This window comes from Oncorhynchus gorbuscha, linkage group LG09, assembly GCF_021184085.1.
Source record: "Oncorhynchus gorbuscha isolate QuinsamMale2020 ecotype Even-year linkage group LG09, OgorEven_v1.0, whole genome shotgun sequence".
NCBI lineage: Eukaryota > Metazoa > Chordata > Actinopteri > Salmoniformes > Salmonidae > Oncorhynchus > Oncorhynchus gorbuscha.
Window position 1 is genome coordinate 90,896,246 of NC_060181.1, and position 27,250 is coordinate 90,923,495.

The 27,250-nt window shown below is 43.4% G+C and overlaps 2 protein-coding genes across 6 annotated transcripts; both read right to left on the reverse strand.

Annotated features, from left to right (window-relative positions):
* Positions 1-4,297: 4,297 nt before the first annotated feature.
* On the reverse strand, positions 4,298-17,340 carry pknox1.1 (pbx/knotted 1 homeobox 1.1). Of its 3 annotated transcripts, none has more exons than XM_046363882.1 (11): positions 17,261-17,340; positions 15,502-15,565; positions 12,520-12,629; positions 12,135-12,306; positions 11,647-11,835; positions 10,712-10,856; positions 10,372-10,469; positions 10,101-10,229; positions 8,786-8,862; positions 8,445-8,608; positions 4,298-5,624 (listed from the first exon to the last, which is right to left on the reverse strand). In XM_046363882.1, exons 2-11 carry the CDS (start codon positions 15,553-15,555, stop codon positions 5,443-5,445), a joined length of 1,320 nt encoding a protein of 439 aa, XP_046219838.1. In that variant the 5' UTR covers positions 15,556-15,565; positions 17,261-17,340; the 3' UTR covers positions 4,298-5,442. The 3 variants fall into 3 exon arrangements, with proteins under 3 accessions (XP_046219838.1, XP_046219839.1, XP_046219837.1); XM_046363883.1 differs by lacking the exon at positions 17,261-17,340 and adding an exon at positions 16,159-17,218 and having other exon boundaries at positions 10,742-10,856; XM_046363881.1 differs by lacking the exon at positions 17,261-17,340 and adding an exon at positions 16,159-17,218.
* A 691-nt stretch (positions 17,341-18,031) lies between these two features.
* LOC124044259 (calphotin-like) lies at positions 18,032-21,683 on the reverse strand. 3 transcript variants are annotated; one of them, XM_046363880.1, is made up of 3 exons: positions 20,378-21,683; positions 18,765-18,825; positions 18,337-18,380 (listed from the first exon to the last, which is right to left on the reverse strand). In XM_046363880.1, the coding sequence occupies exons 1-2, from the start codon at positions 21,681-21,683 to the stop codon at positions 18,800-18,802; spliced, it is 1,332 nt and encodes a 443-aa protein (XP_046219836.1). In that variant the 3' UTR covers positions 18,337-18,380; positions 18,765-18,799. The 3 variants fall into 3 exon arrangements, with proteins under 3 accessions (XP_046219833.1, XP_046219836.1, XP_046219834.1); XM_046363878.1 differs by having other exon boundaries at positions 18,765-18,828; XM_046363877.1 differs by lacking the exon at positions 18,765-18,825 and having other exon boundaries at positions 18,032-18,380.
* Positions 21,684-27,250: the final 5,567 nt, after the last annotated feature.

Below are 27,250 nucleotides of genomic sequence, written 5' to 3' on the forward strand. Positions count from 1 at the left end.
CTGTTCTGACTTGGTGTACAGGGAGAAATCTGTAAGAACGGATCATGTTCTGAAATTCTGTTGCTGTACATCTGTTGCTGTCCTCGTGGCACATTTCAAAAGTGATTTACAAATAGTTATATTGACTAGCTCGCTCATTAATGTCTTATGTCTAAATTACAGATTGCCTCTTATCTGCTCATCCTCCCCTCATGCCATAGTCTGTACATCTCAATTGTCAGTAGTATCCACACATTTGTTTAAGCAAGTCAGCCATATCAGCTATGTTTTTTAAGGCAGTAAATGAGGCTGAATGAACTGTTTTGCTGCCAGACAAGGCTCCACTAATAGCCAGGTGTAGCGGTGGTAAGGATTCACTACACAGTGTTGAATAGAAAGCTCTGCTGCTGGGACAGCTTTACGTCGGGTCCTAACAGTTTGTGGGCACCGTTTGTCACCGTTAGAAGTGCAATTAATGTCATGATTAGTGTTGTTTAGTGGATTTGCTGTCATAAATCCCCCCCAAAAATGCAACATTTACATGCTAAAATTGCTTTATGGGCCAGAAAGGGTTGAATACACTGGCCATGCTCTCAATGCTCTGGCCATGCAGCATCCCTGGGCCCATGTTGTGGAGACACAGGTTAATAGATCGCATACTCATGTTGCAGTTATGGTTTTATCCAGCAGAGGGAACCACATGCATTAACATTTCCCCTCAGTTTCAAGAGATGTCGCTGATGGGCAATAATGGTAGCAATTGAGATCAGGTGTGTGCGGGTGATTTAAGTGCTGTTGACGGTTAAAAGAGATAATAGACCCTATAGGTTTATGTAATAAATACAATTATGATTCAGTGAGTGTACCAGTGGAGTCTGCTGAGGGGAGAACGGCTCATAAAAATGTCCGGAATGGAGCAAATGGAATGGAATCGAACACCTGGAAACCATGGAAACCATGTGTTTGATACTATTCCACTACAGTCATTACCACGAGCCCATTCTCCCCAATTAAGATGTCACCAACCTCAGAATAGAAAAGTCTATTGAAGGTGTGTGTATGAGGATGTGTGTATGTGCAATGCAATATCCGTCTATCACACAGAGTGAGTTCCATGCAACTTAATTGTGACTTCTTTTACTCATGAATAAAAATATGAAACACATGTAAAGTGTTGGTCCCATGTTTCATGAGCTGAAATAATAGATCCCAGAAATGTTTCTCCTTTGCCAAGATAATCCATCCACCTGGAAGGTGTGGCATATCAAGAAGTTGATTAAACAGCATGATCATTACACAGGTGCGCATTGTGCTGGGGACAATAGAAAGCCACTCTAAAATGTCCAGTTTTGTCACACAACACAATGCCACAGATGTATCAAGTTTTGAGGGAGTGTGCAATTGGCATGCTGACTGCAGGAATGTCCAACAGAGCTGTTGCCAGATAATTTAATGTTAATTGCTGTTGTCCAGACCCAAGCCCAGTCATATCATCTATGAAGTTAGGGATGGGCGACGCTTGGCTCCATGTTGGCATACCTGCCATTACCTTTGTCGGTTGACTCTTGTCGTGTCTACTATCAAGCACAATGAAGGCAGAGGAACACAACAGTAGGAGGTTAAGCATCATTTATTCCAAAATAGAAAAGCTCTAAGGCAAAACAGAGAAAAGTCAGATTTTTTTTTAAACACACACAAAAAAACAACAGCAGAGATGTGAGAGAGAGAGAGAGAGAGATAGAGAGAGAGCAGCTGAGACCCACCTGACCCTGAGCCAGAAACACTCTGTGGGGATCTAAAATCTCATGTCAGTTTTTCCTGAATGACAGAAAATAGAAGCATAAGATTGGAAATATACAATACATTGGTGCAGGTTTTCCCAACAATAAAAGGCCCTAAACTTTATGCAATAATATTAGATGGCGCATTTGGAAAACATTAAAGGAAAAGCTATCCCTAGATCAGCCACAGACCTCCAGTCCTTCTCAAACTGAGGACCAATGTGTTGCCTGTGAGGTCAGAGGATCCCTACTGCTCTCTGCCTCTAATGCAATATGTATATGTACATAAATAAAATATGAAATGCATGCAACATAGCCATGGTTTTTTTTAGACTGTGATTGCATCTGTACTGTATCTCTGTGTTGTGGATCTGTCTGCCTGAGTACCATAATGTCTATTTCCGTTCCCTGTGACCGTTGCAATAAGCGTAGTATACTGAATGGTGCACTTGAAAAGAGAGTGACATCTACAGAACTACTATAAAATTATTATTATTATTTTTTTTTTATGACACACTGGCAAAACTGGACTTGTTTTGCAGAAAATGAGGGTACTGCAAATCAAGTATATTTCTGAATTTCAATCCCAACTGCAATTGTCAATGTAACATATTACTATGCCACTCTACTGTAGTTTAGCTCCCTTCCCCTATAGCCCTATGTATTTATTTGGACCGTGACACTAAAATGTTTAATTTGACAGCGACAGTACAGAAAGTCACCTTTTATTTGAGGCCATTTTCATACATATCTGTTTTACAGTTTAGAAATGGAATGCACTTCATGCATCTACAGACTCACAAAGATCATGCCCCCCAACACATGCTAACTTCTTACCATTACCAGTAACAAGAGGTTAGCATTTTTTAGTGAGGTATGACATTTATGCCCTTAGATTTCCTCACTCATCATTATTCACGATTAATTCATGATTATCCGTAATCATGGTAGCATCCACATTAACGTAGCAGTGTTGATTTACAATAAAAAGTGACTCCAAAATGACACTACACTATTCACCATGAATTTCTATAGGTAGCCTAGTGGTTAGAGAGTTGGACTATTAAACGAAAGATAGCAAAATCGAATCCCCGAGCAGACAAGGTTAAAAAAAAATCAGTCATTCTACCCCTGAACAAGGCAGTTAACCCACTGTTCCTAGGCCGTCATTGAAAATAAGATTTTTTCTTAACTCACTTGTCTAGTAAAACAGAAGTAAAATATATATATATATTTTTTAATAATTTCTATTGGGCACAATATAATCGGAAACACAACCAAAACAAACTGTAAATGCATCCAACAAGTTTCTAGAGTCACAAGATTGATGCAGTCATTGTGTGCAAGGAATATGGGACCAAATACCACAATTTGTTTTTACAAACTGTTAAAACACTATAAAGTTCATTTGTCCAAGTAGTAATTCAAATGGAGGAGACTAGATACATAAAGTGCATTCATTTCTAAACTATAAGACAGATACGTATGAAAATTCCCTCAAATAAAAAAAGGTGGCTTTCTGTACTGTCTCCTCATATAAACATGTGATCTCAAATCCCAAAATGCTGGAGTATACTGAAGTGCCAAAGTAAAAGTTTTAGCTTCACTGTCCAAGTACAAAAAACGTAGTGGAGTGTAGCTTATACTAGTTAGGCATTCTGTGCTTTTCACTATAGTTATGTCTTTACAAAAAGAACATACCGGTAACTGCTAAAATAACAGAAACCCCAACTTAATAGGGTGTAGGGGCCAGAAGGAGCCGTCAGAACAGCTTCAATGTGCCGTTAAGTCGATGCAACACCATTCTGGAACTCTACTGTGGGGATGCAACACCATTCTGGAACTCTACTGTGGGGATGCAACACCATTCTGGAACTCTACTGTGGGGATGCAACACCATTCTGGAACTCTACTGTGGGGATGCAACACCATTCTGGAACTCTACTGTGGGGATGCAACACCATTCTGGAACTCTACTGTGGGGATGCAACACCATTCTGGAACTCTACTGTGGGGATGCAACACATTCTGGAACTCTATTCAACACCATTCTGAACTCTACTGTGGGGATGCAACACCATTCTGGAACTCTACTGTGGGGATGCAACACCATTCTGGAACTCTACTGTGGGGATGCAACACCATTCTGGAACTCTACTGTGGGGATGCAACACCATTCTGGAACTCTACTGTGGGGATGCAACACCATTCTGGAACTCTACTGTGGGGATGCAACACCATTCTGGAACTCTACTGTGGGGATGCAACACCATTCTTCTATCATTTGGTGTTCTATTGATGGTGGAAACCGCTGTTTCAGGCATCACTCCACAATCTCCCATAAGTGTTCAATTTGGTAGAGATCTGGTAACTGAGACAAACACACACACTTTAAACCATGCTCCTTTGAGACCCCTCTTTCAAAGTCACAGAGACTTCTTCTAGCCATAATAAATCAGCAACTGGGCATTTTTAATACCTGACCCTAAGCAAGATGGGACGTTAATGTGTTAATTAAACTCCCAAACCAGACCCTGTGTAGAGCCCACTGGTTTATTTTGGCAGTTAACTGTAAATAAGGCTTTTTCGGATCGTGTTAAAAACCATTTGACATAATCAATTTTTTTTCTTCTCATTTGTCCTCAATATTTAGAAAACTTAATTGGACCCTGGAAAACAGGGCCGCTAGTTTCAATAACAAAACTTTTGTACATAAACATTCCAAACAAAACAAGAGAACACCAAACAAAAAACATACTTCTCATGTTTGTATATAAAAATAAGCCTCTTTACTTTAATTTTCCTAATGGGCTTTTCTGGACCTATAGGGTCTTCCTGTACACCATGGGCTCTGCCTGTAAGCCAGTCCTAATCAGAGTAGGCACATGTAGTCAAACACAGGCATGCAAAGTGAACAAAAACCCATTACAGATACAACTTGAAAGTGTTGGCAACCAACAAGAGATTAAATCCAAAAATAAGAAATCATTCAACATTTAGTAACGGAGCTTCAGTGTGTTTAACACTTTATGATTTTTGTTGTTGTTGTGGCTGCTTCCGTTCTCGGCCTTTTGGAACATACAATGATATTAAGTCGCTCTGGATAAGAGCGTCTGCTAAATGACTTAAATGTAAATGTAAAATGTAATATTATACAGAAAAACACCGGCCTACACAAGCAGACGACGTAGTAAAAACGCTTTCTGAAATCGAACTCCTCACACACACACACACACACACACTCCATTCATTAAAGGGACATCAGGAGCGATCCCGTATGTCCAGTGCTTGTGCTCTGTGTAAACCGATCGAGAGAGAGTATACTTGCATTGTGTACTCGCCATGCAACACCAGTCTATCTACAGTACATACATAATCTGAGCCATCCTATTTTTAGCAGAGCATCAAAAATGGCTCTGATTTGGTTCTAAGTGTGTGTTGCAATTCATTATCAGCCCGCCTTATTCATTATCAGCCTACCTACATAATGGGTCAGTTGATGGTCTTAACCACCACACACACACACACACACACACACACACACACACACACACACACACACACACACACACACACACACACACACACACACACACACACACACACACACACACACACACACACTAAAGTTTGTTATTAAGTGTGTATGTCTTCGTGCTTGTGTGAACAGTACGTCTGTGTCCTACTGCAGGGAGTCGCTGTTGTCCAGGCCCAGCCCAGCCATGTCGTCATCATCGTCCTCGTCCCCGCTGTCTCCTGATTCGTCCTCGCTGTGCCCGCCCATCATCACCTGCTGCACGGCCAGCGTGGCACCGTCTGATGTCAGGCTCCGGAGACCCTCCACACTCATCATCACCGTGGTTCCTGGTGAACAGACGACCAGGAGAGGACGTCAGTGACATCACGTCAGTGACATCACGTCAGTGACATCACGTCAGTGACATCACAGACAGCGCTCATGTTTTTCTATAGTGTCTTATTTTCCACACAAAGCGAGTCCCGTTGTGAAATAAGTCGCTTTAACAAGGGAGCCTTGAATCTGCCTTGTGACTGAATTCTCCTTGTGGCCATCATTTCCATTACAGAAAGCGCTTGCACCTAGTTACCTTAAAAACAAGTATAGCCAACTGCTCTAACAACTCTTGATACATAGCAGTGCTTATCTAATGAGTAGTGTAGCAAGTCAGTACTTGATCGACCTGGCCCGAGTATCCTGGAAGGATATTGACCTCATCCCATCAGTAGAGGATGCCTGGTTATTCTTTATAAGTGTCTTCCTCACCATCTTAAATAAACATGCCAAATTTAAAAAAAAATGTAGAACCAGGAACAGATATAGACCTTGGATCACTCCAGACCTGTCTGCCCTTGACCAGCACAAAAACATCCTGTGGCGTTCTGCATTAGCATCGAATAGCCCCTGTGATATGCAACTTTTCAGGGAAGTTAGGGACCAATATACACAGGCAGTTAGGAAAGCTAAGGCTAGCTTTTTCCAAGCAGAAATTTTCATCCTGTAGCACAAACTCAAAAAAGTTCTGGGACACTATAAAGTCCATGGAGAATAAGAGCACCTCCTCCCAGCTGCCCACTGCACTGAGGCTAGGAAACACTGTCACCACCGATAAATCCACTATAATTGAGAATTTCAATAAGCATTTTTCTACGGCTGGCCATGCTTTCCACCTGTTTACCCTGGTCAACAGCACTGCACCCCCCACAGCAACTCGCCCAAGCCTTCCCCATTTCTCCTTCTCCCGAATCCAGATAGCTGATGTTCTGAAAGAGCTGCGAAATCTGGATCCTACAAATCAGCCAAGCTAGACAATCTGGACCCTCTCTTTCTAAAATGATCTGCTGAAATTGTTACAACCTCTATTACTAGCCTGTTCAACCTCTCTTTCGAATCGTCTGAGATTCCCATAGATTGGAAAGCTGCCGCGGACATCACCCTCTTCAAAGGGGGAGACACTCTAGAGCCAAACTGCTACAGAACTATATCTATTCTACCCTACCTTTCTAAGATCTTCGAAAGCCAAGTTAACAAACAGATTACCGACCATTTCGAATCCCACCGTACCTTCTCCGCTATGCAATCTTGGTTCAGCGCTGGTCATGGGTGCACCTCAGCCACACTCAAGGTCCTAAACGATATCGTAACCGCCATCGATAAGAGACATTACTCTACAGCCGTACATCGACCTGGATAAGGCTTTCGACTCTGTCAATCACAACATTCTTATTGGCAGACTCAACAGCCTTGGTTTCTCAAATGACTGCCTCGCCTGGTTCACCAACTACTTCTCAGATAGAGTTCAGTGTGTCAAATCGGAGGGCCTGTTGTCCAGACCTCTGGCAGTCTCTATGAGGGTGCCACAGGGTTCAATTCTCGGGCCGACTCTTTTCTCTGTATACATCAATGAGGTCGCTCTTGCTGCTGGTGAGTCTCTGATCCACCTCTACGCAGACGACACCATTCTGTATACCTCTGGCCCTTCTTTGGACACTGTGTTAACTAACCTCCAGACGAGCTTCAATGCCATACAACTATCCTTCTGTGGCCTCCAACTGCTCTTAAACGCAAGTAAAACTAAATTCATGCTCTTCAACTGATCACTGCCTGCACCTGCCCGCCCGTCCAGCATCACTACTCTGGACGGTTCTGACTTAGAATATGTTGACAACTACAAATACCTAGGTGTCTGGTTAGACTGTAAACTCTCCTTCTAGACTCACATTAAACATCTCCAATCCAAAATTAAATCTAGAATCGGCTTCCTACTTCGTAAACAAAGCGTCCTTCACTCATGCTGCCAAACATACCCTCGTAAAACTTCATAAAGACTTCGGCGATGTCTTTTACAAAAGAGCCTCCAACACTCTACTCTGCAAATTGGATGCAGTCTATCACAATGCCATCCATTTTGTCACCAAAGCCCCATATACGACCCACCACTTCGACCTGTATGCTGGCCCTGCTGGCCCTCGCTTCATATCGGTCGCCAAACCCACTGGCTTCAGGTCATCTACAAGTCTCTGTTAGGTAAAGCCCCACCTTATCTCAGCTCACTGGTCACCATAGCAGCACACACCCGTAGCACGCGCTCCAGCAAGTATATCTCTCTAGTCACCCCCAAAACCAATTCTTCCTTTGGCCACCTCTCCTTCCAGTTCTCTGCTGTCAATGACTGGAACGAACTGCAAAAATCACTAAAGCTGGAGACTTATACCTCCCTCACTAGCTTTAAGCACCAGCTGTTAGAGCAGCTCACAGATCACTGCACCTGTACATAGCTCATCGGTAAATAGCTCATCCAATCTAACGCATCCCCATACTGTATCTATTTATTTATCTTGCACCCCAATATCTCTACTTGCACATTCATCTTCTGCACATCTACCATTCCAGTGTTTAATTGCTATATTGTAATGACTTCACCACCATGGCCTATTTATTGCCTTACCTCCCTTATCTCACCTCATTTACACATGCTGTAATATAGACTTTTTCTACTGTATTATTGATTGTATGTTTGTTTATTCCATGTGTAACTCTGTGTTGTTGTCTGTGTCACACTGCTTTGCTTTATTCTTGGCCAGGTCGCAGTCGCAAATGAGAACTTGATCTCAACTAGCCTACCTGGTTAAATAACGGTGAAATATATATATATATTTTTTAAGTACCATCTGGCATCTGGACCTGTTGTTGGGTCATCCCCGTGGCGATGGAGTCAGGCCAGAAGCGCTGTAGCGGCCTGTTCGGAGGAGGTTTCTTCTTGGTTTTGGGTGTCTCCGAAGAGCTGGCGTCCAGCATGGGCTGCAGGATTCGCCTCCGCGCGTTTATGAACCTGAGAGAGAAGGAAGAAAGGTTGGACCAATCACAAGAGGGGAAACAAGGGGTTTGAACCAATAACTAAACTTGACACATTATTGGATTGGTTCACGCTAGGAGAGTCGTTCTTTATAGTATTTCATAGTCTTAGGTGATAGTTCATGGTAGTGTGGCATGGATTCATGTAATTCACCAGTTATTGACTTGGAGGAGGCTCAGGTTAGTTTGGGTAGCAATCTGCTTCTTCTCATCCTCTGTGGGGTAGGGGTGCTATAGAAATAGGACAAAAGTCATTAAATTAAAGCCATTAAAATAAGTCATTAAAAGGAAAAATCCACCCAAAACCGCTAATTAAATGTGTTAAATAACAATATTAAGAACAATATTTTTTGTGAACAAATGTTTCACTTTGCAGTCATAATAAGGTTGGTAGCAACAGGGGAAAATATTTCTGTAAATCTGTTGCAGCTCAAATCCACAATGAAATGCTCACTCTACGGGCTGGCCAGCTAGCTAGCTAGCTACACACAATAATACCAAAGAACATATCAACATGTAATGTTGCCACAAGAGTGGAGTCTGACATTTTCAAAGGCAGAAATACTTTTGAGGAGATGGAAAACTTTGCCCATGCTACGTCAATGGGTTGGCGTGTGCAATCTGGACCATTCTGGGACAAAAAGCAATCTCCTTCACAGAGTGAATGGGAGTCTATTGGACGCTGGCTCAAAACCCAAATACTAGCACAAATTTCAAGTACAACTTTACAATTTTCTTCCGAGATAATTAACCTGTTATCTGTAGTATCATGTAGCTTTGGAATCGTAACATGATGTACTTTCGAGGAAAATATGCACGTTTTTCGACAGTTGACTTTGAGAAGGAATTGTGTGACGATTAGCTTGGCAACCGCGTGACGCAGCATGACAACGTGAACACAATTGGTCGACAGTCTGCTGGGTGGGGCATTATTCGTTCCTTCATTCGTTGGATTACTATCTCTTTTCTATAATATCTCTGGCAACGGGCACCATGCAATGCAACCAGGACTTAAGAGGCAGACAAAGGAGAAATGTGCTTAAATGACAAATTTCTCGAGGTAGGAGTATGGTAAAAATACGATCATAGGCTCATACGGGAGAAGACATCCTCCCGAGTTATGGCATCGGCCAGTATTGAAATCTGAGATGTATGATAGACGTTTTCACCATCTAAAAGTCGTATTCCAGGGTAGTGAGAGAGACTTTATCACAATACTATGTCATACTGGCTGGGTTTCTGCCTGCATAAAAACGCCAATAACTCAAGCTACAAATTAAAACATGAAATGACCCAGGGAATAGATAGAACATCACTCAGAGATGTACAAAAAACAATATAACATTCAAAATGGGTGGACCTTTCCTTTAAGTAGTTAGTGTTTTCATCTTGCACTGCAAGCCAAGCTAATCAAATCCCAGAATCGTTCCAGGTTGTAAACGTATAGAGTGTGCCTGTGTTCTACTCACCCCGATGTGCTGGAAGAGCCAGGAGCGCATGACGTTGGTGGCTTGTTTGGGAAGAACGCCACGCTTGTTCTTGGGTGAGCTGTCGTCGTGGTTGAAGAAACTCAGGTCCTGGTTGAGCTGCAGCTGGAGCTGAAGAAAGTTACAGTGAGGTTTCCATATTCTTTCACATTTACGCAACGTGTGGGGGAGGGGGGGCTGTTCAGCTGGGTAGCGTGGGGGGGGGGCTGTTCAGAAGGCAGTAAATGTTAGCATCCAGATGTGTGTGTCTTACCTGTGTGTTCTGGATGCGTATGGTCTGGGGCGAGAGGGTCTGTGACACCACCTGGCCCTGTGAGTTGACTACTGTGACTGGTTGGTAGACTGTGCCACCTGGAGGAAACACAAGGACCCAACAATGCTTTCAGAGTAGTCCTTATTTATTTTCAGAAACGGCTGGTTCAGAAACAGACAGCTGTACGCTAAGGGCCGGTTTCCGGCACACAGATTAAGCCTCGCTCGTCCTGGACTCTCCATTGAAATACAATCCAGGACTGAACTTAATCTGTGGTTAGGAAACCGCCACTGATTCTTATTGAGGTGAGGGCGGTGGGGGTTGGCGTCTGAGGCTCTACCTGTGGTTGTTGTATGCCAGGGTGACATACCTGCTATAACCTGTGTGGGGTTGACTGTTGTCACGGTGACGTTGCCTTGATGCAGGGCCGATGCTGGCACCACAATCCCCTGGGGACTGAGGGTTCCTGTGAAAGAGCTGGACGTCTGCACGACACACACACACACACACACACGCAGGTTAAACGGAGTCTTCATGGGTCAATATATAGCATCATGTGTGTATATAATAGGCAAGGTGTGATCTATGTTTTACAGATTCAGTGTGTGTATTGCAGTATACAAGGGTGTGTGTATTGCAGTTTACAAGGGTGTGTGTATTGCAGTTTACAAGGGTGTGTGTATTGCAGTTTACAAGGGTGTGTGTATTGCAGTATACAAGGGTGTGTGTATTGCAGTATACAAGGGTGTGTGTATTGCAGTTTACAAGGGTGTGTGTATTGCAGTATACAAGGGTGTGTGTATTGCAGTTTACAAGGGTGTGTGTATTGCAGTTTACAAGGGTGTGTGTATTGCAGTTTACAAGGGTGTGTGTATTGCAGTTTACAAGGGTGTGTGTATTGCAGTTTACAAGGGTGTGTGTATTGCAGTTTACAAGGGTGTGTGTATTGCAGTTTACAAGGGTGTGTGTATTGCAGTTTACAAGGGTGTGTGTATTGCAGTTTACAAGGGTGTGTGTATTGCAGTTTACAAGGGTGTGTGTATTGCAGTTTACAAGGGTGTGTGTATTGCAGTATACAAGGGTGTGTGTATTGCAGTATACAAGGGTGTGTGTATTGCAGTATATAAGGGTGTGTGTATTGCAGTATATAAGGGTGTGTGTATTGCAGTATATAAGGGTGTGTGTATTGCAGTATATAAGGGTGTGTGTATTGTGGATTCATAATGGGTGTTTATGTCGGCAGCAAAATATATCTGTATGGCAGGGTGTGTGTACCTGTATCTTGGTGGGGGAGAAACCCTGTCCAGATGAGTAGGGGCTGCCAGGTTCTCCACTCAGCAGCGTCTCGCTGTTCATCTTGGTCTTGAGGCAGGAGATGTAGCGGCTGCAGAAGTCCTTACACAGGTCGCTGACCTTCTCCAGCTCCAGCAGGTGGATCCGCAGCACCTGGATGGCCTTCACCATCTAGGGGGTCAAAGGTCAGGTCAGGGAGAGGAGTTATGAGAGGCCAGGACGTTTTCATTGAAAATGGCATGTGCATAGTAGGCTGTTATAGTAAATACACCATTTATTCCACTGGTAGATACTTTAGTGTAAGGCTGTTGTAATGTTTATATGTGGCCAACCGGCTTCATCAAACAGCGCTAATAAAACAGTAGCTCACTTCCCATGTGTCATTTGCTAAAATGTACGAATAGTGTCACTAGAGGTCATTGTGATGGAAAATCATTCAAAGAATATTAACAGCAAATGAGGGAGGTCACCAGATTGTCGAGATCAGGGTCCTCACTGAAGAAGGCTTTGCCCTCTTTCTCCTGGCTGCGGACAAAGTTCTCAATGTCCACGTCAAAGCTGGCTGACGTGACACAGTCTGAGCCCTGTGTAGACTGCTCACATTTCTCAAAGAGCAGGGCCAGGAGAGGGAACAAGGGATGCCTGCAACAACACACACAGGAAGAGACATCACTAAATTGCAATAATTTACTTTTATGTTACATGTGGTCGTGTTTACTCCATATTTTTGTTAGTAGGGCACATAAGCCCCGACAACATCTACGACTGACTGCAGCAGCATTTCCTTTTTGAATGTAATTGAGGTGGGTGTTGACCAAAGCTTTGTCAGGGGGCCAAAAGAGTCAGGGGGTGTACCGGTATATGGAAGCCTTATCTACATCCATGGGGGTCTGGGGCTCAGTGGGGGTGGGACTGGAGGCTGCATCCAAACCCTCGTCACCGTCCGCCTGCTCCGCCCCCAGCATCTGGAGAGAAACGGGAGCGAGGGAGATGAGATGAAAGCAGAATGAGGAGCAATAGTAGTGGTTAGGTAACGCTCAGAACCATGCCTCAACAACTACTAAATAAGCCATGAGAAGATTAGTCTTGTTGGCATTGGTAATAGGTTGGAGGACTGTTGGCATTGGTAATAGGTTGGAGGACTGTTGGCATTGGTAATAGGTTGGAGGACTGTTGGCATTGGTAATAGGTTGGAGGACTGTTGGCATTGGTAATAGGTTGGAGGACTGTTGGCATTGGTAATAGGTTGGGAGGACTGTTGGCATTGGTAATAGGTTGGGAGGACTGTTGGCATTGGTAATAGGTTGGGAGGACTGTTGGCATTGGTAATAGGTTGGAGGACTGTTGGCATTGGTAATAGGTTGGAGGACTGTTGGCATTGGTAATAGGTTGGAGGACTGTTGGCATTGGTAATAGGTTGGAGGACTGTTGGCATTGGTAATAGGTTGGGAGGACTAGGTAATAGGTTGGAGGACTGTTGGCATTGGTAATAGGTTGGAGGACTGTTGGCATTGGTAATAGGTTGGAGGACTGTTGGCAGGTAATAGGTTGGAGAGGACTTGGTAATAGGCTGTTGGCATTGGTAATAGGTTGGAGGACTGTTGGCATTGGTAATAGGTTGGAGGAGGACTGTTGGCATTGGTAGGACTGTTGGCAGGTTAGAGGAGGACTGTTGGCATTGGTTGAGGACTAGGTTGGTAATAGAGGACTGTTGGCATTGGTAATAGGTTGGAGGACTGTTGGCATTGGTAATAGGTTGGAGGACTGTTGGCATTGGTAATAGGTTGGAGGACTGTTGGCATTGGTAATAGGTTGGAGGACTGTTGGCATTGGTAATAGGTTGGAGGACTGTTGGCATTGGTAATAGGTTGGAGGACTGTTGGCATTGGTAATAGGTTAGAGGACTGTTGGCATTGGTAATAGGTTAGAGGACTGTTGGCATTGGTAATAGGTTGGAGGACTGTTGACATTGGTAATAGGTTGGAGGACTGTTGGCATTGGTAATAGGTTGGAGGACTGTTGGCATTGGTAATAGGTTGGAGGACTGTTGGCATTGGTAATAGGTTGGAGGACTGTTGGCATTGGTAATAGGTTGGAGGACTGTTGACATTGGTAATAGGTTGGAGGACTGTTGGCATTGGTAATAGGTTGGAGGACTGTTGACATTGGTAATAGGTTGGAGGACTGTTGGCATTGGTAATAGGTTGGAGGACTGTTGGCATTGGTAATAGGTTGGAGGACTGTTGGCATTGGTAATAGGTTGGAGGACTGTTGGCATTGGTAATAGGTTGGAGGACTGTTGGCATTGGTAATAGGTTGGAGGACTGTTGGCATTGGTAATAGCTTGGAGGACTGTTGGCATTGGTAATAGGTTGGAGGACTGTTTTCTCAGTACACAATGGAGGGAAATAGCCTTCCTAAATTATTCTCAAATGGGTGATTGATACAGAGGTTGTCAGGATCTCTTTGGACGGGAGTAGAATAGAAAGATGAGTCGTGGCATATCATGTTTATCCATTACCGATAGGTGCACCAAGCTTGTCTTTGAGCGAATTAATTCAGACACCTTCACGTGCTCCTCCTCTCATATTTTCACACTGCCTACCAGCAGCTAGCCAGGCTCACTTCTAAGAGCAGAAATCCCATCTCCAGCCATGTGATTGAACCAACAATGGCTTTGATTGAGAGCAAATGTTCTAAAAAGAATACTTGTTTGCTAGAGCAGGAAAACCTCAAGTTAGTCACATTGATATGTCCTCACCATTTTCTCAAATCAAAATAAAATCTTATTTGTCACATAGGCCAAATACAACAGGTGTAGACCTTACTGTGAAATGCTTACTGACAAACCCTTAACCAACAGGTGTAGACCTTCATGTGAAATGCTGAATACAACAGGTGTAGTAGACCTTACTGTGAAATGCTTACTGACAAGCCCTTAACCAACAGGTGTAGACCTTACTGTGAAATGCTGAATACAACAGGTGTAGTAGACCTTACTGTGAAATGCTGAATACAACAGGTGTAGTAGACCTTACTGTGAAATGCTTACTGACAAGCCCTTAACCAACAGGTGTAGACCTTACTGTGAAATGCTTACTGACAAGCCCTTAACCAACAGGTGTAGACCTTACTGTGAAATGCTTACTTACAAGCCCTTAACCAACAATGCAGTTAAGAAAATATTTAATAAATCAACTAATGTAAAATTGTAAAAAATGTAAGTAACAATAGCGAGGCTATATACAGGGGGTACCAGTACAGAGTCAATGTGCAGGGGTACAGGTTAGTCAAGGTCATTGTACATGTAGGTAGGGGTGAAGTGACTATGCATAGATAATAAACAGGTTAGTTGAGGTAATTGAGGTGTAACTGTAGGTAGGGGTGAAGTGACTATGCATAGATAATAAACAGGTTAGTTGAGGTAATTGAGGTGTAACTGTAGGTAGGGGTGAAGTGATATAGATAATAAACAGTGAGTAGCAGCAGTGTGAAAACAAAGGGGGGAGGGGTCAATGCAAATAGTCCAGGTGGCCATTTGATTAATTGTTCAGCAGCCTTATCGCTTGGGATAGAAGCTGCTCATCTGTAGTTGTGGCAATACATTCTAAATACATAGTAATAAATAATTTCAGGAATTACAATACACCCAAAAACATTCTGCAGGTAAAAATGACAGTAGTTCTACTTTTTTTTTTTTGTACATTGATGGATAAAAAATCTTGCCAAACTTCAAATAAGCAACTCAAGAACTTCAAATCTTCCCTTACACCCATGCTCATGGTTTAAGTAGGCCGCAAAGCTGAGCCTCAGACTAAATTTGTACTTCTGACCCACCTGCTGCTCTCCCTCCAGGTACTTGTCTATGGATTCCGACTGGGCAGCCATCATGTTGGCGGACCTAGAAAAACACATAGGTCCACACACTGTTGAGAATTCAAAAAGGCTATTATAGTATAAATTACTCTTCATGATAAATGGAGATTATTTGAAAACAGGACAAGTTACAAAGACTGACATTTGTATTTGGTAAACAATATTGGACTAATAGTGCACTATGGAGAAGGGTTGAGGTAAATTGCTAAACTACAGTGAAAATCTATTGAATTATTTTTCCCTCTTTGAAAGACCAAGTGCTATAAATATTTGACCCTTATTGTAGTCTAAACCATAGAAATAAAGAATGTTTTTAATGGCCTAAACACGATTACATTCCACTTTTCCACTTGATTAATTGGCCATGTTTATGAATAGAACAAGGAAATGCTGGATTGCTCTGACAGAGATGATCTACTCCCTGCAGTGCAATAACATACACGATAATGCAGCTACCTATTTGACTGTAAGGTACTCGTCAAAACGAGAATGAAACATGCATGTATATTTACATATAAATTGCTTAGGAAACAAAGGCTATAAGGAGGGGAACAAAATGTTATGTAGTTCATACGCTTGCATTGGAAATGTACAGCTTTGTGCACGTCTTTGACTTACGTTCGTGTTCAAGGATACGACATTGGTGCGAATCATACATGTCTTATCGTGAAACCGGGTTAATGTCCACGGTCCTAACTGATGGCACTCACCCACCATGTTAAAACCCGACTGCTGCCATTTCTCGCAGCAACAAAGACAACTAGTAGAGCTTCTTGATGGTTTAGCAATAGCAAGCAAATTATTGGATTGGCTTTCAATCATATGAAGGAAAAGCGGTCCGAGTGAGACAATTGAGTGAAGTAGAAATTCAGTTTCAGAGAACTTTAAACTGAATTTATTGCGAACGTTTACTTGTTCAATACAAGGTCGCTAAACAAAATAGCTAACGTTAGCTGGTTTATTTACGAAAGCAACTATCCAGCTAGTTAGCTTACTAGCTAATCAATTGCAAATGGTTCCTTTTGTCCACTAAATTAGGCGATAACAGCCTCAAAATGTGTACTAAATGTAACATGCATGAACTCTTTTCCTGGTCGCAACACCAAGTGAAGTGTCCTTGTTTTAAAAAAAACGTGAGTTTGCAATGGTGAAGTTAAGCAGAAGGGCCATATTTACAGCGGTGTCTGAGACGGATCAGCTGCCGCTTTCACAGGTAGCTGCGCGAAAATACACTTAACGTGACAAAATGCTGCTGGATTAAAGTGCGTATAAAGTGCGTATTTCATCCCGTTATGCATTGACATTGTATTGCTATTCGTAAACGTATTTATAAATATTAGTTTCTACATTTTAGTTCGAAAAATCTTGCCCGCATCAATCAATCAAGCAAAGGACAGCTGCCTAATCCCTCCCCTGTGCCACTCGCGATTCAACTGGAAGAGGGGTACACTGGCTGGGGCCTTGCTTCTAGCAGTCGCCCTTGCTTTTTCACAATCCTTCTTTCCCACACTCCTCCTCCTCCTCTCCCTAAAACGCCGACATTTTTTTTTTTCCTCGAGTAATTTCCATCTTCCTTGGCTCCGGCCATCTATTCAACGCTACATGAACTCCACTGGCCTCCCCACCTCTCGAGCTTTTGCCCTAGGCATTATTCTGTGCGGCCCAGATTGGTTTGATTGATAGGGAACGGAAAAAAATAAGATTTTGAGTGACAGCTTACCTGAGTGCCAATCTTCGTCACACTGACAAGCGGCTGCAGCAATCGGGATCCGCAGTTGTCGTGCTGCGTCATCGCGCATGGTCACGCAGGATATTTGTCTCATGAATATTTATAGAGACGAGGAGGAGATGTGACGTCCGGTGTGCCTTGTTCTCGCCCCAAATCTAGGCATTTTTGTTGTTTTATTTTACCTTTATTTCACCTTTATTTCACTAGGCAAGTCAGTTAAGAACAAATTCTTATTTACAATGATGGCCTATCTTGCTGGTTGAATGCCTGGCAAAAATAAACCACTGCTGCTCTTTAATCTAGGTCAATGCAAAATGAAAAGCCTTGCCGTTTGGGTTTTTGGGCTGAGTTTCTGTACAGCACTTTGAGATATCAGCTGATGTACGAAGGGCTTTAAAAATACATTTGATTTGTTATAACAATGAAATTAATGTAATCAACTTGACATTGTGACTTTTACAAGGAGCCTTGTCCTCCTCCCACAACAGTGGGTAATGTATTATTACAGACAAAGATCCATGCTCAGATGTGCAGTGTTGTGATTGTACTTCTGTGATAATTAGGTCAACGGGATGTGTACTGAACGATCAGAGAGAGTCAAAAATCGGGAGTCATTAAAATAGAATGTAGATTAAAAATATTTGCATATACAGCACTGTTCAAATGACCCCGACGCAGAACCCGGCAAAGAAACATTAAATATTTCCCCCTTATAAAAATGAGAGAAAAACCTCAAACAATACAAAATCTCAACACCTCAGATCCATTTTGTGTAGTTTAATATAATAGATTTATTTTAACAGAATTACAAGCACATCTTAGGGACCATAAAGTACAAGGCAAAATCATTATTCTTCTTCTAAAAAAAAAAAGACATAGGGTGGTCGGTGGGATCAGAGACATGCTGTCTGGGGACACGGGGCCTGGGTTCCAGGCTGTCTCAGTGCCTGGGGGAGGGTCTACCGGAGGAGGGCTGGGGAAGACGGTACTTTGCCATCTCCAGGTCCAGGTCTGCGAAGGTATAGTGGTTGTAGTTGTGGTGTTGGAGGTTCTTATAAGTGCTGTTGTCGAATGGCTCGGGGGGGCTCGGGGGCTGGCTCTGGAGGTGCAGCTGAAGGGGGTAGAACAGAGACGGGTATAAGACACAGCACAGGCATAAGGGTACCCTGACTGACCTGGAGTTAGGCTAAATAAAACCAGAACCCAAAGGTAGAAAAAGGAGGTTTGCAAATTGGTGAGTTGCATTTGGTTTTAGTGTTATTCGGAGCCCCGGCAACTGTCAATTTTTTTTAGCAGAAAACCATTCTCATAAGGAATAGAAAATATGTTTTAAAAGTATAATCACTAGCCACAAAAAGTGATGCCCATACATGACACAACATTTACTTAAAATGTTGTTTTTTAAATGTAAAAAGTGCACATTTAAATATTCACCCATTTGACAAAAGAAACTTATGGTGGGGCATGTTCTACAGTGTTAAGGATGTATCCCCACCTATAGAGCCTGGAGATAGGCTGATGTGAATGGCCTTAGCCTCCCTTGTCTACAGGACAACCTTCTGGGAAGGAAGGGGAGAATGAGGATAGCAAAAGGGCACTAACAGCCAATTGGAAAACTAAACTGGCATACAAATATAACTTTGGCAGAAGCATGAATGAGACATTGTCAATTGGGCAGCATGTAAAAAATAAATGCATTATCCTTGACGTAGGATTATTCTTGACCATATCAAATAAGGTTTTATACAACAAGTTGTCATGTTTTTTTTTGTTAAAAATACCAAAATTGGACAATACCCAGACCATTACTCAAATACTGCAATATTGTAAGCTGACTTGTTGGGGGCAACTCGCCTATTTAAAAAAATGTTTTTTAATCCTGCCGTTTCAAAGAGGGTTAACAGGTCCAAATCCAATCACACTGAAGTTAGGTGACGGTCATACACATTATGACACCTTCCACCTCATGTGCATATACAGACATTTTCATTAATTGACAGCATGCATATCCACTCAAGTCCAGAGAAAGAAAGTGGGAGAAAGAAGTGATAGGAGACCAATGAGTGATCACTCCCAGCTTCAGTTCTTCAAGCTGGAGTCTAGGGTGGGAGGCTGGTTAAATGTAACGTTACCATTAGCATGTACAGTACGCCTTAGCATTAGCATGTACAGTACGCCTTAGCATTAGCATGTACAGTACGCCTTAGCATTAGCATGTACAGTACGCCTTAGCATTAGCATGTACAGTACGCCTTAGCATTAGCATGTACAGTACGCCTTAGCATTAGCATGTACAGTACACCTTAGCATTAGCATGTACAGTACGCCTTAGCATTAGCATGTACACCATAGCATACAACCCAGAATCCAAATACATATGTGTCAATGGACATGAGAGAATATACCACATACAGTAAATAAAACCAGAACACCCTGGGAGTAGAGGTGGATAAAGAAAGGAAGGTGAGACATATGGACAGAGAGCAGGTGTGCCCCACCTGGGAGATCAACGAGTCATAAGAGTGAGGGGAGGAAACAGAGCAGGATTAGTTTAGGTTTTTGTTTGTGTGAAGAGTCCAATGTGAGCCAGTCAAATACCATGCATCGCAGTGTCCTCCAAAACATTCACAGTATGAACCTCTGGAGGCAAAGTGCAGGCAAGGTATTAAAAAGGCAAAGCTTTTGTAAATAAAATTATGCAAATACAGACCCAAAGTCCCAACTGGGAACCCTCAGTATATAACAAGAGAGTTAAATTGCAAGGCAAGCAGGTAGGGCTAAGGTGAAAAGCATACCATTCAAACATGCATCTCACACTTGGCTGAAGTAGCTAAAGTATCAGGTTGTGTGAAATGAGTATACTTTCACTTAAGAAATGTGCCTTACACATAAATGGCAATACAGATAGCTACAGTCAATTAAATGACAAAAGAAAATAACTGCAAAACAATGTAGAAGCTACAGCCAAACCACTCATGTGATTTACAACGTATTAACATCTAACCCTATGTGTTATGAAGGACATTTTAAAGAAATATGGCCATCTGTGTTTGGAAAAGTCCACAGAGGAGAGAAAGAGTAGGATTTAGACGAGGTGTTTGTGTATACCCTCTGAGGTCTCATTCGGTTCTGACTCAGCCAGGGCCTCTGCAATCAGCTCCTCTCCTGCGGCTCCAGCTACTACAGGGGCGATGTCTACCAGCACCTCTGCTGCGGCTTCAACTGGGGCAGCTTTAGCAACGGCCGGTGCATCTTCCGCCGTAGGTTCAACAAGGGTTTCAGCAGCAATTTCTACAGGGGCAGCTTCAGATGCTTCTTCTGCCGCTTCCGGTACAACTTTTGGAGTGACTTCTGGTGCAGCGGTGACTTCTGGAGGCGTTACTTCAACCTCTGGAGCAGCTTCTGCAAAAATCTCTTTGGGTACACTAGCGATCTCAGGGGCAGAGTCTACTAGCTCCTCAAAACTTGCAGCAGGGGCAGTTTCAGGGCCAACCTCCAGGGTAGCTTTCGCTGGGTCGGCTTCCAGGACAGAGGTGGGGTCAACCAGCTCAGCACTTGCAATTTCTGGAGCGGCCGCTTGAACTTCTTTGGTGACTTCTGGTGCTGCTTCGGCTACAACGTCTGGTGCTTTGTCCTTGACAGTTTCAGTAACGGCGTTCAGAGTCAGCGCAGGTGTAGCTTCTTGCACAGCTTTGGCAGTGGCCACAAGGATGGCATCAGACGTCACTGCCACCTCAGCGTCGCTGGCCAAAGCCACTGCTTCCTTTTCTGAGTCTTCCTTTTTTTCTGCTAGGATTTCTGGTTTTGCCTTTGATTTCACTTCGGACATCTCATCATCAGAGTCGGTGTCAGAGTCGGAGGAGTCGGAGTCAGAATCACTGGATGAGGATTCAACGGCTGGGGCTCCAGGTTCAGTGGAGGCTGCAGCATCAACTAAAGGTGGATCGGCAGAGGCTGAAACTGGAATGTCTTCTGGCACGGGAGCTTCATCACTGGTAGCAACGACAGGCTCAGCAACTGGGGGAGCAGCATCCGTGACTTTGGTGGCGGCGTCAATTACAGGTTGAGCAGAATCGACGATGGGAGCAGCAATGTCAGCGACTGAAGCAGGTTCGGCAACAGCCTCCGCAACTGAAGGAGCCTCTGCCACGACTGCTACAACTGGGGCGGCGTCACTGGCAACAGCCTCAGCAACTGGAGCAGCTTCTGCAACAGCGACTACTGCGGCCTTGGCAACTGGTGTAGTGGATTCTACTACTGGTGTCTCTGGTGCTGCGGCCTCCTCTGTGACAAGGGATGTGATATCTGCAACACTCTCAGAAGCAGCGGCAGACTTAACCACCTCTATGACTGGAGCGGCCACATCTACAGCAGGACTAGCGGTTTCTTCAGCCACAGCAGTTTCAGCAGGCATAGCGTTAGCATGGCTTGCAGAAGTGGAAAAGGTAGCTGGTTCTGCAGCTACTATTGTTTCAGCAGTGACGGGCTAGCCACTGATTCAATTTCACCTAGAGCCTGTGCTGGGGAAAGTCCTGAGGCTGAAAGCTTAACTGGGAAGGCAACCGTGGTGTTGTAGGCTTGTAGTGCAGCCCCCTCTTCTGAGGCCTCTAGGGATTAAGAAATGGTAAATGGAATAAGTTACACAAAAAAAATGTAAAAGTATATAGCCTAATCAGTATGTTCCTCACAACCAGGAGGCTCGTCTCCAAATAAAACCACCTATGCCAAACACAACAAAACTCCTGACACCAAAGCTACTGTGGAACTAGTTTAACCATTGTAAAATTACATTCTCTAGATTATTATGATACAGCCCTGTTAGGGATTTTAGGGATGTTAACAGTTAAATCAGCGAGCTGATAAAAATACATTTGGACCGGTTGATGCTTATCGGTCTATAGGTTAATTTCCATACGGTCTATAGGTTAATTTCCATAATTTTGTGGGATGAAATTGGTGCACATGTATTTTCATTAGTCGTCACACATCTTATTTAGTTTGAGGAGCGTAATAGCCTACCACCTGTCAGACAGCACCAGAGTAGCTCCTCACTGGAGTGAAACATGCTTCTGAAAGCCCAATCATTGCACAACAAATAAAATGTCAAAATGCAACCACGTGTTAAAAACTTTGATGGACACGATAAAAAAAAAAGGCACTATTTTTATTTGTCAATCTCAACTCGTAACTAAAGCGCACCTCCCAATTACCATCAGAGTGCATAGGCTATAGTCAACGATAGGCATGCTATCTGCGTATCACTCACCACTTTGCAGTGTGAGCTTGAGGCAGGAACTGTCTGAAAGCTTTACTTCAAATAATGAGTCGTCTTACCTTGGAAAATATGCCCTGAGAAAAATCCATCCATAGAAACTATTTTATAAAGACTTCCTGATGCCATTAACCCAGAATTTCTCTCCTAATCTGGTTCATATGCACTTACTTCCGTTGTCCAGAAGCCGAAGGCACAATCCTAATCATATTAGCAACCAATCCTAATTGTTGTTCTAGATTCCCCCTCTAAATTAATCTGTCACAACTACCAACATTAGGTTTAGAATGGAGTTTTCCAGCAAATTGCATTTTTTGGCAAATGTTTGAAAATTACTTTTCATTAGCTGCTTCATTACAGGAGCTGCATGTTCAATACTAGGCTATATATTTTTGACTGTTAGACGACAAGCGTTCTATTGTTGCATGTTTCCAATTAAGCTCTTAATGAAAAATGTCTGGTCCTTGTATGCATGCATAGTATCAGAGAAGAGACAAAGCGAGATGTTTAACTCTAGCCCAAAATCTGTCCAAAACAAGCCCAATGCTTTTCTGTGTCACCTGCCTTCCAGCCTCGGGACGACTACCATTGTTAGGGCGGAGAAATAAGCATCTGGTCATTATATAGAGATATCTTATAGTATTTTCTGTTGGTCACATCAGGGAAAAACATCACATCAGTGACTATTTGTTAACCAGTTAATGCATCCTTAATCCCGGTTCCAGTGCAATCAAGCAAATGTTTAAAGGAGCAGTAGAGTTGGCTTTAGGAAATGGTTTATCTGTAAGATTCCGGAATGTGGTTATATTGGCACATCAGGGAGACACTTTAAGTGTGGGCTATACCTGAGAAAGAAATGCCGTTATTGTTACCTAGGGGAGAGTAAAAAGGACCCAGAATAGAACATAACGTAAATTATTTGTTTTTTTAAATAGCCGCACTCTTAATTGTAGTTGTTGCCTTAACAGCTTTCTCTGGCTCCCCAGCCTTGGTGCAGAATGCCGCGGCAGAGGAGCTCCTCAAAAGGCCCCAGCTCTCTTTCTGGAGAACCTAAAACAGAAAGAAATACATAGCATTGTTTTATGTTGTAAATTCAGCATTCATTAGCCTAGCCCTGCGTTCCAGTCTGTTAATGCCCACTTGCCAGCACCTTCTGGAATTGTCTACCAAACGTTTCAAGCTTAACAATGAGACCAGGAGAAGCTAATTTTGACTTAACGTTATTCAATAACAAGGTAAACTAAATATCTAGCTTAAATCTTATTAATGAGCACGATGAAGCATAGTCTCAAAAAAAATCAGATGTAGAGGATGGGAAATACAGCTAGCAGTCCTGCGCCTTCGGTCAACAGGACAGAAAGACGCTAGCTAATGTTAGAAGAAAACGGTTTCGATACGTCGATTACTGTACAAACCAATCAACTAACGAAAGGTTTCTTTGTAAAATAATCGAAATGACAACTGAAGAAAAACATGTTTAGACAATAAACAACGAATAGTACCTTGAAAGACCCCAGTCGTCCTAGCCGAAGTAAGGAGGTCGCCATTTTTGGTGCTCCGTTTTTTATTTTTCGTGCGGAAACACAACAATTATATTGTCCTGTAAGCTCCTCCCCAGACACGCACATTTGGGAAAGAAATTAGTTCCTCTTTGAAAGGGTGAAAAAAATAGCATTTACCACTTCAGTGGATTTTAACAATTGTTTAATTTGTGCCATAGTAAAAAGTATATACTCCATATGTTAATTCTCATAATAGAAAGGTAGTTAACAATTTAGAATTCTGATATCCTTTTTTAATTTTTTACTTCACCTTTATTAAACCAGGTAGGCCAGTTAAGAACAAGTTCTCATTTACAACTGCGACGTGGCCAAGATAAAGCAAAGCAGTGCGACACAAACAACAACACAGAGTTACACATGGAATAAACAAACGTACAGTCAATAACAATAGAAAAAAAATCTATATACCGTGTGGGCATGTGAAGTAAGATTAGGGAGGTAAGGCAATAAATAGGCCGTAGTGGCAAAGTAATTACAATATAGAAATTACACACTGGAATGGTAGATGTGCAGAAGATAAATGTGCAAGTAGAGATACTGGGCTGTAAAGGAGCAAGATAAATAAATAAATACAGTATGGGGATGAGGTAGTTGGATGGGATATTTACAGATGGGCTATGTACAGGTGCAATGATCTGTGAGCTGCTCTGAAAGCTGATGCTTAAGTTAGTGAGGGAGATATGAGTCTCCAGCTTCAGTGATTTTTGCAATTCCTTCCAGTCATTGGCAGCAGAGAACTGGAAGGAAAGGCAGGCAGCCAAAGGAAGAATTGGCTTTGGGGGTGACCAGTGAAATATACCTGCTGGAGTACCCTCTCCGAGTTGGGCATCTCCGGTGCGGCCCACGCTTGGATTGCGTCCTACCTGACAGGTCGCTCCTACCAGGTGGCGTGGCGAGAATCTGTCTCCTCACCACGCGCTCTCACCACTGGTGTCCCCCAGGGCTCTGTTCTAGGCCCTCTCCTATTCTCGCTATACACCAAGTCACTTGGCTCTGTCATAACCTCACATGGTCTCTCCTATCATTGCTATGCAGACGACACACAATTAATCTTCTCCTTTCCCCCTTCTGATGACCAGGTGGCGAATCGCATCTCTGCATGTCTGGCAGACATATCAGTGTGGATGACGGATCACCACCTCAAGCTGAACTTCGGCAAGATGGAGCTGCTCTTCCTCCCGGGGAAGGACTGCCCGTTCCATGATCTCGCCATCACGGTTGACAACTCCATTGTGTCCTCCTCCCAGAGCGCTAAGAACCTTGGCGTGATCCTGGACAACACCCTGTCGTTCTCAACTAACATCAAGGCGGTGGCCCGTTCCTGTAGGTTCATGCTCTACAACATCCGCAGAGTACGACCCTGCCTCACACAGGAAGCGGCGCAGGTCCTAATCCAGGCACTTGTCATCTCCCGTCTGGATTACTGCAACTCGCTGTTGGCTGGGCTCCCTGCCTGTGCCATTAAACCCCTACAACTCATCCAGAACGCCGCAGCCCGTCTAGTGTTCAACCTTCCCAAGTTCTCTCACGTCACCCCGCTCCTCCGCTCTCTCCACTGGCTTCCAGTTGAAGCTCGCATCCGCTACAAGACCATGGTGCTTGCCTACGGAGCTGTGAGGGGAACGGCACCTCAGTACCTCCAGGCTCTGATCAGGCCCTACACCCAAATAAGGGCACTGCGTTCATCCACCTCTGGCCTGCTCGCCTCCCTACCACTGAGGAAGTACAGTTCCCGCTCAGCCCAGTCAAAACTGTTCGCTGCTCTGGCTCCCCAATGGTGGAACAAACTCCCTCACGACGCCAGGACAGCGGAGTCAATCACCACCTTCCGGAGACACCTGAAACCCCACCTCTTTAAGGAATACCTAGGATAGGATAAAGTAATCCTTCTCACCCCCCCCCCTTAAAATATTTAGATGCACTATTGTAAAGTGGCTGTTCCACTGGATGTCATAAGGTGAATGCACCAATTTGTAAGTCGCTCTGGATAAGAGCGTCTGCTAAATGACTTAAATGTAAATGTAAATGTAATGTAATGAGTGCATGCTATGGGTGGGTGCTGCTATGGTGACCAGTGAGCTGAGATAAGGTGGGGCTTTACCTTCCAGAGACTTATAGATGACCGGGAGCCAGTGGGTTTGGCGACGAATATGAAGCGAGGGCCAGCCAACGAGAGCATACAGGTCGCAGTGGTGGGTAGTATATGGGGCTTTGGTGACAAAACGGATGGCACTGTGATAGACTGCATCCAATTTGCTGAGTAGAGTGTTGCAGGCTATTTTGTAAATGACATCGCCGAAGTCAAGGATCGGTAGGATAGTCAGTTTTACGTGGGTGTTTGGCAGCATGAGTGAAGGATGCTTTGTTAAGGAATAGGAAGCCGATTCTAGATTTAATCTTGGATTGGAGATGCATAATGTGAGTCTGGAAGGAAAGTTCACAGTCTAACCAGACACCTAGGTATTTGTAATTGTCCACATATTGTAAGTCAGAACCGTCCAGAGTAGTGATGCTGGACGGGCAGGCAGGTGTGGGCAGCAATCGGTTGAAGAGCATGCATTTAGTTTTACTTGTATTTAAGAGCAGTTGGAGGCCACGGAAGGAGAGTTGTATGGCATTGAAGCTCATCTGGAGGTTAGTTAACAGTGTCCAAAGAAGGGCCAGAAGTATACAGAATGGTGTTTTCTGTGTAGAGGTGGGTCAGAGAATCACCAGCAGCAAGACCCTTACCAGCTCATCATTTGAACTAATATTTTATTAAACACATACAGTGGGGCAAAAGAGTATTTAGTCAGCCACCAATTGTGCAAGTTCTCCCACTTAAAAAGATGAGGCCTGTAATTTTAATCATAGGTACACTTCAACTATGACAGACAAAATGAGGGGGAAAAAATCCAGAAAATCACATTGTAGGATTTTTTTATGAATTTATTTGCAAATTATGGTGGAAAATAAGTATTGCTGGGACCGACAGACTGAAAAACAGCTTCTATATCAAGGCCATCAGACTGCTAAACAGCCATCACTAACTCAGAGAGGCTGCTGCCTACATAGACTCATATCACTGGCCACTTTAATAAATGGATCACTAGTCACTTTAAACAACGTCACTTTAATAATGTTAACATATCTTCCATTACTCATCTC